At 37.2% G+C, this 13,052-nt stretch overlaps 1 protein-coding gene across 1 annotated transcript in view; it reads right to left on the reverse strand.

Annotated features, from left to right (window-relative positions):
* Positions 1 to 2,520: 2,520 nt before the first annotated feature.
* Positions 2,521 to 13,052, reverse strand: part of LOC122790927 (G2/M phase-specific E3 ubiquitin-protein ligase-like) — a gene marked incomplete in the record, with an annotated part of 597,261 nt that continues 586,729 nt past the window's right edge. Inside the window, 1 exon segment of the mRNA XM_044058627.1 lies at positions 2,521 to 3,593. Within this exon segment, the coding sequence (XP_043914562.1) occupies positions 3,292 to 3,593 (302 nt within the window).

Raw genomic sequence — 13,052 nt, forward strand, 5'->3', positions numbered from 1 at the left:
TTAATCCTTGCTATCGCTAAGCCCTAGGGGTCCTTTCCCTTGGTACTCAGCTCTCAATCTCCCACAGTCTCATACCTATAACCCTTTTCAAGCTCTCTTAACTTCTTTAGCTTCACTATCTTTAACCAACTTAAAATTCCTAAAGCTGTGCTCACTTGACTAAACCTGTTGTTGTGTCTTTCGGCTTATCCCGGTTAGGGGTCGTCACAGCGGAACTCCGGTCCGCTAGTGTTTGGTAGTGGATTTTTACATGCAGAGTTACCAGCCGTGACGCACAACCTTCAACGAAGGCACGCCTATTCACGCATGCCTCCACACAGAAGACGTGCTAGCTGAGTGTTAATTAATGTAAATATTGCGAATAATTTTCTACTTTCTACTTTAACTATGTATATAAAGCAAGCATAATCTGATTCCTCAACAAATGTAAGTTAGCTGACACTCACTCTCAACACTCATTTTCCCCTGCATCAAAAGTAACTGAATCGCCCTTAACTTCTCTCTTAACAGATTCTTCCAACTATGCTTGTTGTAAATTCTTATTTGTGTCTCCCAATACAATGTTAACTTGTATACTCCTGCATTTTATTGTAATTTGAACTTGTACAATGCTTTCTTGGAGCTTTTCTCCCCGGGCCTCCACTGAAAACGGGTCATGTTTACCCAGTGGACTTCCCCGGTAACCAAACTGGAAATAAATAAATATAAAAGTAATCAAATATATTAAGATGACAAACATACTTCACATATATTGCTATATATCATATAACCTAAGCAATATTATGTAAATTAATCAATTCCTGTCTTTTTTTTTTTTTTTAAAGAAACATTAAATCACTTACTACCATTGGCAATCGTACATTTACTTTACATAAATGAAAAAAAACCCCACACGCAATCCTATCTGCAAGCACTTCACATCACAAGCCATACTGACACTTCCAGTTGCAATCGTACATCACTTATAGTCTACCCAATCTTTCTCACTGAATTACATGGCTAATTTAAGTACTGCTGCCTTTTAGACCTCGTTCCTCCCTGTATGTTTTGTCCCTATAATTTCCATTTTTTCCTATGTAGTTTGCTCCTACCCTTTTCTAAAGATCTCAATTCCAGTTTTATCTCTGTTACTATATTCACTACTTCCAGTAGAGTTGGTTAAGATTTTGATTTCCATTTTCTAATAATTGCTTTTTTGGCAGCGACTATTAGACATAGCAAGGCCTTACCATGTCTAGGCAATTCTGATTCAGTATCATAGCTCAGAAAAATCATCTCCCTCATCAGACCAATCTGCCCATCCAGCATCTCAGACAGTGCATCCCGCAGGGAATAAGTCCACCAACTCATCGCACTCCCAGAAAATATGTTCCCAATTACCTCTATCTTCTTCTTCACAGCTCCAACATTTATGGTCTGCCCGAGGAAAAATTCTCTGGAGTCTACGTGGAGTATAAAAATATCTATGTAAACATTTCCAGGCAAAAATCCCAAATCTTCTAAATTTTGTTGCATATTTGGGAGACATGCATATATCCTCCCACTGTTTCTTTGCGAAATTGCTTATCCAATCTCTTCCCAGTCCTTTCTAACCTCCTCTGTGATTCTTATACTTATCATGCAATATTTTGTATGCTCTAATTATTCCTTTAATGGTAACTTCTGTTCTATAGTCTATTGAAAACTCTACCAGTGTTGGTCTTTCATTTAGGATCCCCCTATTTCTTTCTCTTTGTCTATACTCTGATATCAATCCCTGACAGGGAAGGCAATCTCTAACCTGCAATTTCTGTAACAGCCATCAGTTACATCTCGTCAGTCAAGGCTCCTGCAGTAGCCGACAATTCTGACATCTAAGGAAGGGCGCTGGGGAAGGTCTGGCAGTAGTCACGTGGACTACAAATGAGTCTTAGTAAAGTATGCAACTTAGCTAATTTTCTTTGCTGAGCTATTAAAACCACTGCAAAAAGGACAGCAAACACTAACTTGTCACCAAAAATGAGGATTAGGAGAAAAAAATGAAAGCAGTCAGGTTTCAAAGCCTGTATAAGATGTCCATAATGAAGACTACAGTCATTTTATCTAAATGACTGCGGTGGGATACAGGATTGCTTAGTCTTGTATGAGTCATACAAAGAAAACTTTAAATACATTTTTGGAAACACTGAAGCTTTAAAACACAATCGCATTAGTATGGTACACCCCACAATGGCCATATGGTGGTGTAACATTTTAGAATACAAGCACACAGAATGATTCTAATGAATTAAAGAATAGAAAACCAAGCTACAAACATTTTGTAATGTGTCGATTTGTCATGGTATGTTATTGCTCTTTTATACAACTGTGACAATGTTTAAAATGTACAAATACGCTAAACGGATAAGTATATTTTGATATCTTATGCTGTACGATTACAATTTGTGTAACGTGAAGCACTTACTGGTATCTGTAAATAAACAAAAAATAAATAAGACACTAGAAGCAAAGTTCAAAAACGTAGAAAGGAAAAAAATTACGTGTTTTGAAACATGCTCTTTATTTCATTATGCAATGCGATCTTGATCTTTATTTTCGCAATGTGACAATTATGGTTAGACACAATACAATCATTATTACATAATCACTATACATAAACCTATCCATTTCAAAGACCAGTCCACAACTGTTAGTGATTTTAAACTTTGTAATGTTTCTCAGAAACTAAAGGGCAAAATAAAAATAAAGCTTATTTGAGTTTTCACCTCACACTAAAACCCACAGATCTACATTATTCAGTGAATTAATTGTCAAATCACATTCACAATGACCAGCTTACTGTTGTAGGCTATTATAATTTCAAAATTTAAAAGATAGTCTCTCAATTCAAATCACAAGAGTCCCTTCAAAATGTAGTAGTGTACATTTACTGCAAGTGCAAAACTGTACAGTAACAGACCTAAAATATACCTTGTCTATCACAATGGATGAAAACTGTTTTACTTAGTTCACCAATTTCCACGGTAGATGAAAGGTTCTACCTCACAGGGGATGACAGTATCTATATTCAACCTGGCTTAGCATTTTAGGGCCCTTCCTGTCAAGTAACGTAGCTGTGATGCTAAAAAAATCATGAATTTTAGAATTCCGATTGAGTATAGCTCTTGACTTGTTTGACTTTACTTATTCATGGAGGTCTGGTTCTTGACATTTTGTGCTTCCAGTGCCGGACGGTTTACGATGTGCAGAGCTTCAAACATTAATGAAATGTCACAGCTCTGTAACACTGCTACTTACTTCTAAATGGTAATATCACATGCATAGCCTTCTTTTTTTGTATGTAACCTGCGGTATTTCATTTCCAATTGTGTCCATTCGAATATCAAAAAAACTGTTAACTTCCATTTCTGGTTCATCAAGTCTTCTCCTATAAGCAGCTCTTCTAGCACTCCTGGTAAAATATATTGGAACCCGCTCAGTCTTTGGCATTTCTGATGTACTCTCTGTCCCAGAACTGTCTGCTGACAGGCTAGAGGCTGTACTAATATGTTGGATATCTATATCATTATCTCCTTCTCCAGGTTTTCTCTCTGGCACAATTCCCGTACTTGAAGCTGAAATTACAAAATGTTTCAGTTTTAAATACTGACTACTTTTGCAAAGATTTTCCAAATAAATGTACAGAGCATAGCATAACTTAAATCATCTGTTGGTAAACACACTTCTAAAAAATTATATACCAAATAAAGGAGTGGAATAAAAGCTTAATCTGCTTAAAGTACTACATTTAAGTGTTCTCTACTTGTATCAAAATGTTTATGTACACACTAATCTTAGCTGGACCTACTTAAATTAATGGAAAATGAGAAGCAGACAGTATTAAACTACACAGTAAAACTGCACCTGATCAATACAAAAGTTAAACAAATCAACACTAACATTAAGCAGAAAGCATTAGTAATTAAATCCATTAACTAAAAATGCAACATACTGCAGCCCAAACAGCACTAAGTAAAAAAAAAAAAAAAAAACAAAACAATACACAAGTCCTTATCCTAAAACAACACAAAAAGAAATACAAATTAAATTTGAAACAAAAGGAAAAATTATCTGCACAGTCGCATAAAACAACCAAAATGGGAAAGGTAGCCTACCGCCCACCCTACACACATGGATGAAGTCTAGCTGGGTTAAAAATAAAAAGGTATTTATAACAGGAGACAGTCAAAGAGATTCTTGTGCAGTAAAAGTTAACATTTTTGTTTACCCACCTTTTATTTCCTGCCTTCAGGATGCATTTTTTTAATCACTAGCACCTAATCTTCTAAGCAAGAAACCAACACAGATTTTATGCTTGGAGGGTACTAAAGAAAGTGGCAAGACATTCTCTCTCATCTTTCTTGACTCTCCACTTTTTTCAGCCTGCATCTCTCACAGGGAAGTGGGCTTGTGTAAGGCAAGCTCTAGTGCTAACCACCAACACTGAATGCCCCCCCAAAAAAAAAAAAAAAAAACATTTTGTACAGGGAATTGTATAGCAGGCTTCAATTAAAATGCAGAGATCCACAATATTAGAAAATGCAACATAAAATGAATCTCCCTTCTTTTAATTATATTTGCAAAATCCATAAAATGAAAACAGCTGCTACATTACAAACTATAATAGTCATCTTGCATAGCTCCCCGTGGGGGGAGGGGCAGGGGGGGTGCTTATTACAATGACCAATCCTCGAAGATAGTAGAAGTTTGGTTGGAATTCTTTGGTCTTCTTTTGAGTGAATAAGATGGTCACCAACAACTATGTACAGCTTAGTAATCACAGATTATTGCCTTGTTCAGGAGAGACTGTTATGGTCTTCTCAAAAAAGGTGTGGGGGTGAGGGAAGAACAGATAGCAGGAGCAACACAGTACCTCTACCATCAAGTTCTCAATTTTCTTGACTGCAAGAAGAAAGGAAGCGCCTAGGGGATTCATGGAAGGAAGCCTACAGTACAGCAGTGATTGCTGTATTTAAACATCTCCTCTTACAGGGAATTATGCTCACACAGCATGTTCACCTTTTAAGATCATAATAGTGAAACAGACCACTCCTACTAAGAAGGAATTTGTACACTCGGCAACTGAACTTTGTCATCTTGAACTTATCACTATCAAGACAAGAACATCTAGAATCACCTCTTCATACAATATACAGTTGAAATTCAAAGAACTGCTGGATAAACAGACTAACAACTACTCTTCTTTTCCTGTTTAAAAAGCTTTGTTTTATAGTAAACACCACTGTAAACAGTAATATTTATTTTTTGATTATTGCTCTTTTTAGATATGTATATTTTTTCTATAACTGTTCTATCATATATTAATGTTTTGTTGTTAAAGTTTTCAATAAAACAATTGAAAAAAAGATCACAACAGCGATGGCTTTGGTAATGCTTTAGAAGAACAGTCTGTATACTGGCCGCAAAAAAAGTGATTGAGGAACACACCCTGCAAAGACTGCAGTGACAAATCCTGTTCTGCTGCTACAATAAATGCCCAGTTTATGATGCCTACACTGCTTCATAAATGCTTTGCACTGACATTTCTAGAAACAAAAGGTGTAGAAATGTTGAGATAGGTTCCGCTATGATTGCTAGAGTAACATCTGGCTGAAACAATTAGGTCAACATTAGTAGTCAAGGCTTTGTCAACATTTTAGACCCCCCACACCTCTTGCACTAATTCCAGTCACACAACCATGGTATCCATTTGAAACTCCAGTCTTGACCACTACTAGGGATGCAGAAATATTTAAACTGCCTTTGCCCTGTGTTTCCATGTTGGCATAAAAGAAATGCTGCAATCAATCTTTTAAAGTGTATGTCCTCCCACCAGCTTTCCTAGCATAAAAGTAAGAGAGCTGTGCTACTAGTCTGAGGTTTTTGGTTCTCTACATATAGTACCTCAGACTGTGCACATCCATCAGGTGCAAGAAACTGTGTCCCTTGTTTTAGGGTTTACGCCAGCAGACTGGTAACTGGATGACTTGATTCTAGGCAAGTTAAAAGACAACCTTGGGAATGAAGGAAGGTTTGGTCGTAACTGCCACCCTATCCCTGTGGAAACATGTGTAATGGCCCTTTACACATTAAGGTCTTATTTGAGATTCTTCTAGGTTGATTACTACCCCCCAAAAAACATGTGCCTTCTAGCATAGAAACCTGACTGCAGTTTTGTCATGGGGGGGGGGGCATATCCAATTTCTCTACTACAAGTCAAGGTCCCGGGGGGGGGGGCTTTTTGAGCCTTGAATGGCTGCCCCTTTAAAAAAAATTGCTGTGGGAATACATGGGAAAGGGGAATCCATAAGCCAAATAGAAACTGAAAGATGCACCTTACCCAAAACATATGCCAGACCATGACAAAGTTATTACATAAAGCAAAGTATCCTGAAAATTGACTGAATGCCATGGTCAGTGTACCCTAAAGAAAATTTAGTCTATTCTTCCAGGAAATATTTCCTGGTTGTAGGTTTCCTGTAGTATACACAGAACATTGTGAGGAATATAGTACCAAAAGGTGGCCAGGCTCTTAGTTAATTTCATGGCTGCTAGTCTGAAGCCATTTACATTTGAATTCAGTAGGTGGTCTGACCACACCTCTAGTGGGGTTAGTAATGTGCAAGAAGTTGGAAGAATCAGATGTTTTTAAATGCAGTATTTGGGAGAACTAGGGTTGTCTTGGTCAAAAGGGGGTTGTATTATAATGAAATCTTGTCCTACTTTCTCTTACCTTAACGAAGACTTTGTTGATAAAGGGAAGGGAGGAAAGGCATAAAGGAGTTTCTTATCCCACTGGAGTGAAATGGGTTTAACTGCCCATACTTCCATGCATGGATATCTGGTTAAAAAAATGAGCCAATTACTCAAGAGTGAAGCAAACGGAGCACGAGGGTAACCCACTTTAGAGATGGATTCTGAAGGACCATGTCTAGTTTTCATGTGTATTGGTTGGAAGTGGGCCTGCTCAAGCTGGTCTATCAAGATAATGGGAGCTGAAAGGATGTAAAAGGCCTTCACAAAAGTATGTTCTGGAAAGCCAGCTTCCATGAATTCTTTCTGAAAAGCATGTATGATTATGAACACCTCCAACTAATAAAGGCGCTGGTGCTATATGTTCCTCAGTATCTCAATCTTCCTCACATGCATCCTGGTTAAGGGGACCATTAAAATGGAGGCTGACTAGTACTCAACGCATTCAGAAACACTCACTGTCATGAAAATCTTCTCTGTTGCATGCAAGAAGATAAACACTAGGGAGTTATTTTCTGGTAGGAGGGACTGCTATTTGAAAGGTCTTCCTACACTAAGGCATAAAACTGGACTTTATTTACTTGGGGAATTACCAAAGGTGGCCAGGTACACCAAAATGCATCTAAGGCTTTCTTTAACTCCCCCCCAGGAAGGTACCTAAATCAGGTACTCAAGGTATAGAAATAAATGAATGTCTTTTCATCTGAGGTGGGTGAAAACTGTAGCTATGCATTCAGTACACACCCTGGGCAAGCAGGGAACTGAAAGTGTAAGGGAATTGTAAATGCTAAATTCCTGTCAAATCTCAGAACTCTGAGTTCCTTGTAAATGGGGACATGTAGGTGGCATCCTTCATATCCAAGATGACCACAATAAAATCTGAAAACATTAAAAGAAGGTGGCCCTACAAAGTTAGCATGCTGGACTTCTTTATGACAAGAAGCTTTTAAGTACTGGGAGGTTAAAAATAGATATCCAAGGTCCATCTTTCCTGAACACCAGTTAAGAATCTTGAAGACAGGAGACATGAATGAAGTTGTTTTTCTCCTGGGGTACCCTTTCTATTGCAGAAGAGTTGGGTCTAAAGCTTGGCTCTACCAAGACCCATTTGATCTGCGCCAGAGGGACAACCCCCCCCCCCCCAAATGAATGGGACAAATGCTCTCAACTAGATTTTGTATACTGAAGGATTGGACTCCTTATAGCTGAAAGTCATTGGTATGGTTAAACAACTTGTTTTATAAGAGAAATAACCTGCCTACTTGTAGGTGAAAAGAGAGGGGGATGAGTTCAGTTAGTCAAAACTGGGAGAGTCTCTCTTGGCTGAAGGAATGGGGTCATCTTGCCTTCTCCTACCCTGCTGCTTGCCTCAGCTCCTGTCTTCTTTCCACTAGTCTTTGTCAAGTGCCTTTTTTTGATTGAATTGCTCTGAATGGGACTGTTTTGCACAACAGGGCCACAATTCAACTAGAATACTTAAACTAAATTTAGGAACTGGAAAGTGAAAAAGAAAGTCACATACTTAAAACAGATCTGTAAGGAGCTAAATCATCAGCAACCAGAAGGACTTAAGTCAAGGGCAGCCTATAGCAGAACAAACTTTCCCAGGCTGCCAGGAACCAGCATCTTTCCCATTATGAACTATACAGACCACACATTCTAGTTCTTCCTGCTGTAGCCCTTACCTGACAGAAGATGACAGAGAGAAGAAATTCCAAACCATTCACAAAGTTGAGGGTAGAGAAAGATGGGTATGTTATAGACGGGCCTTCTTAAAGATATGAAATGTATGTATTTATCTCTTATCTGAGAAGTGGGCATTAGTTTTCTTAACGCCTACTGCTGAAATAAGGGATTTGGCAAAGGAATCTTTGACCAGATTGCCCAATCTCTGGTTAGGCCAAAAATATGAACTAATTTACTGGTCTACTATACTGAAGTTGTCCCAAGCCACCTTGGTGGTTTCCTTCAAGGTGTCCACAAAGTGAAGGACTGACAAGGAAGACTGGCAGGGGTGTACTTGTATGCCTACTGCAGCCTTTTGTGTGCGGAGAATGTCAGTGGACCACTCCAATTTCTCCATAGGGAGATGAAGATACCCTCCAATTTGAGGTAGCCAGAGGAATAACACAAGAAAAGCCACATCTCCCTCAAAGCCTGTAAATGGGGCTCTAGAAGGGAGTTGTTTTTTATAAAGAAAATTTAATCCAACATGGGTTTATCTAAAATGAACAGAAAACAAAACAAATCACTATGATACAGAATCTGAATTGCCTAGATGTAGCAAAGCCTTGCAGAGTCTAATTATGGTGGTTGCCAAAAAAGCAATTACTAGAAAATGGAAAATCAAAGTCTAAACCAACTTTACTAGAAGTAGTGAATATAGTAACAGAGATAAAAACTGAAATTGGGATCTTTAGAAAAGGGAAGGAGCAAACTCCATAGGAAAAAATAAGAATTGTGGGAAGAATATACGTAGAGAAGGAAACAAGGTTTAAAAGTCAGGATTTCAACAATTTGTGCAATGCTTAACTGACAATGACTGGTTAGATTATAAATGATGTATAATGTTTGCAACTACAGTTGTTTCAATGGTGTATGTGATGCATAATGTTTGAAACCAAAGTGGTGTCTGTTTTTCATTTATATAAACACAAGACCGCCTATTGTCATATGTGATAATTTAACAAAGATGTTTTTTGTAAAAAGAACACAAATCATAACACTCCCTATTGTTATGGTCATGCACAGTATACATTTTCTCTTTTTAAGAATTTTAATTTACTACATTATCAAAGTTGGTCAATTCCTCCTTCCCCCTCCCCTAAACGTCATTACATTTCCTGAATGTTATTCTGCATACATTCTTCCCACAAATTCCATTTCCATGACATTTGCTCCTTTCATTTCCTAAAGATCCTACCTCCACTTATTTTCTTCATAATATCCACAGCTTCCCTCACATTGGGAAAAGATTTCGAGTTCCATTGTCTAACTGTTTTTTGGCAAACAAAGTTAATACGGCCTTATTTCCAGGCAATTCAGATCCTATATCCCAGCTCAAAAGAATAATTTCCTTAGCTACAATTTGTTCCCTCAACATTTCTGTCATGGAACTCTGTAGGGAATTTTTAAAAATCAGCCAGCTTGTTAGCTTGTTGATTGCATTACCAAAAATCATGCTCTCTCTTCCCCATCAAACCTCCAGAATTTACCATCTACTAAAGGAAAAATAATTTGAAATCTACGTGGGGTATAACAATACCTATGTAAATATGTCCATGCATAAAAACACTAAACATGTTGGATTTTGTTGTATACTTGATAGCCTTAAATTTATTCCCATTGTTGCTTTGTAAACTACCTTTCCATTCTTTTCCTAGTCTTTTCAAATCTCCATTGATTGGTTCTTATAGTTAGCATACAATAATTTATACACCCAATTAATTTTCCCTTTTTACCATCAGCTTCCTTTTTAGACTCGACTAAAAACTCTATCAGAGCTGATCTTTCACTTAGCACTCCCCTATCTCTCTCTCTACACTCCTGTAATCAATCCCCGATAAGAAATACAGTTTCTAACCTGCAATTCAAAGATCACCCCTCTCGGTTACCTTTCCCCTTGAGTTACCAGACCCCAGCACCTTGGTTCCTTTGCTAATTTTCATCCAGTAAACTTCAGTTCCCTATTGATCACACCTATTGGTAAAATCGCCTTTCTTTATTCCCACACTGCCTTAGTTCCTAGAATTCTTTCTGCTGCTTAATGAATATAATATTTGGAATTCTTTAAACACCTTTATTGAATCATGACTTGTGGCATAGGGAAGCTTACATTTATATAATCAAACCATATTAACAAATTCACATTTACAAACATTATACATCACATATATTGTTATATATCATACAATCTAAGTAAGCAACACTGCATGAATTATTAGATACAAAATTATTCAGTTCATGCCTTCTCTTAAACCTCCATTTCTCCAAAATATTGTTCCCACCATTTCCATTTTTTCTATGTAATTTACTCCTACCCTTTTCTATTTATCCCACCTCCTGTTCTTTTATCTCTGTTACAACAGTCACTACTTTAAGAACAGTTGGTTCGGATTTTGATTTTCTAGTAATTGCTTTTTTTGGTAGCCATAAGAATTAAACTTAATGCCTTACTATGTCTAGACAATGCAAATCCTGTATCCCAGCTCAAAAAAAAAAAAAAATTCCTTAGTTAACACTCATTTGCATGCCCAATATTCCTGACAGAGTAATTGGTAGGGAATTTTTAAAGTCTAACAATTCATTCTATTCCCAAAACAGGTTCCTAGTTACTTATTTCTTCACAAACACACCTCCAACATTTGCCACCTACCTGAGGAAAAATGTATAGTATGCTTGGGGTATATAAAAGTATGTATGTAAACAGTTCCAGGCAAAAACATCCTAAAAAGTCTAGATTTTGTTGCATATTTGGGAGCCACACATGTCCTCCCATTGTTTCTTTGTGAATGGCATATAGCTAATATCTCTCTTCCCAATCTTTTCCAATCTAATCTGATTAATGTAACTACTGTGGAATATTTTATATGCCCTAATTATCCCTTTTTTTTTTTTTTTTTTTTAACAGCAGCTTTTGTTCTATATTCAATTAAAAACTCAACTAGTTCAGGTCTTTCATTAGGATTCTCCTTTCCCTTTGTCTATACTCTGATATCAGGTCCCTGCCAGGGAAGGCGATCACTAGCCTGTAATCTAAATGTGTTCTTGGCCTCTTCCCATTCTATTACCTTTCCTTCTCTAATTATTTTTCCCAGTATCTTGGTTCCTTTACCACCTTCCTCCAGTAAATTCCAGCACCCTATCTACTCTCTGTCGCCCTAATCACAGTCATACCTATTTGGCAAAATCTCCTTTTTCCATTCCCGTATTTGCTTAGTTTCTAGAATACTTTGCCACTTCATGAATATTATTTTCTGCACAACTACTATTATCCTTAAGGATCTGCATCCAAAATCCCATTCTTTCCTTATTTTTCAAATTACTACGCTGCCTAATCATCATCCCTTTCCACTTTGAATTGTAGCTTTTGCTTGTGTCACAAGAGCCTTAAACTGCATAACTTTAAAATATCCCTTAAATCAAGTAATCCTAAGCCTCCTTGTTCTATTATTAACTTATCCCACTTGACTCTTCCCCTCCCCAATAAAATCCTTCAACTCTACTATCTACAACTTCTCCATTTAATAAAATATTCCTGGCTTGGGTACAACTAAAAGGACTAAAAATTTTTTTAACTTGCTACCCGTATCAATAGGCAAGAGCTTCCAGTTTCTCAGTTTTTGTATCATCTTTTGTTTAGTGTCTTCCCACATATCCTTAGGCAGAACTGAATCCTTTTAAATCCATACTCCTAAATACTTCACTTTATCATGCTTCTACAAAAAAGGCACAGCTACAGCCTTTGTTTTATCTTCAATTGTACATCCCTCAAAACTGAACTGTCTCAGAATATTCCAAAACACTGATGTCTTTTTTTCTGGTTCCATCAGGTACAAAACCACAAATAAAGCAGACTTTTCTTGAACACTATACCAACTATATCCTTGAATTTCTGAGCTTTATTTTCTTTGTCAATGATTTTAAATATAGCACAAAGTGGAAAGAGACACCCCTGCCTGTTTCCTTTGTTCAGACAACCCTATTAATGCTGTCAAATGTTTACCGCCCTTCCACAAAACCACACTGGTCCATATCTATTAATTTTGGCATCACCTTTGCCATTCTTTTAGCCATTATAAAAAACACCATCATTGTTTAAAATTGAAATGGGCCTGTGTGAAGCTGGATCAGATAGGTCTGTACAGTCTTTAGGTATTACAGCCACCACAGCTTTTTTCCAGGATGTTGGTGTCCCCCGCCTTTTAAAATACTGTTAAAACAAAACCTTCCATATCTATGACTTTTACCTTCTAGCTTCCAAACTACCAACATAATACCACCTATTCTTGGAGACATTCCTGAAGATTGGTTATACACCATTTTTATCTAGACTCCTATCTTGCCTTGAGCCACATCTACATCCAACCTTGGCATAGTTAAGCCCTCCATAAATATTTCCATTTTTGCTTTTTCCGGATTCCTCACTTTTCTGCTTTATGTAAATTTTCATAACATTTCCTAAATATCTCCAATACTTCCACAGGATCTCTGGTTATTTTTCTTGTTGTAGGGTCCAGAGGTTTTGCAACAACCTTTTCTACTTTGTTGCCCAAGTCATT

Source organism: Protopterus annectens, chromosome 1.part2, assembly GCF_019279795.1.
Source record: "Protopterus annectens isolate FY-2018-M chromosome 1.part2, PAN1.0, whole genome shotgun sequence".
NCBI lineage: Eukaryota > Metazoa > Chordata > Ceratodontiformes > Protopteridae > Protopterus > Protopterus annectens.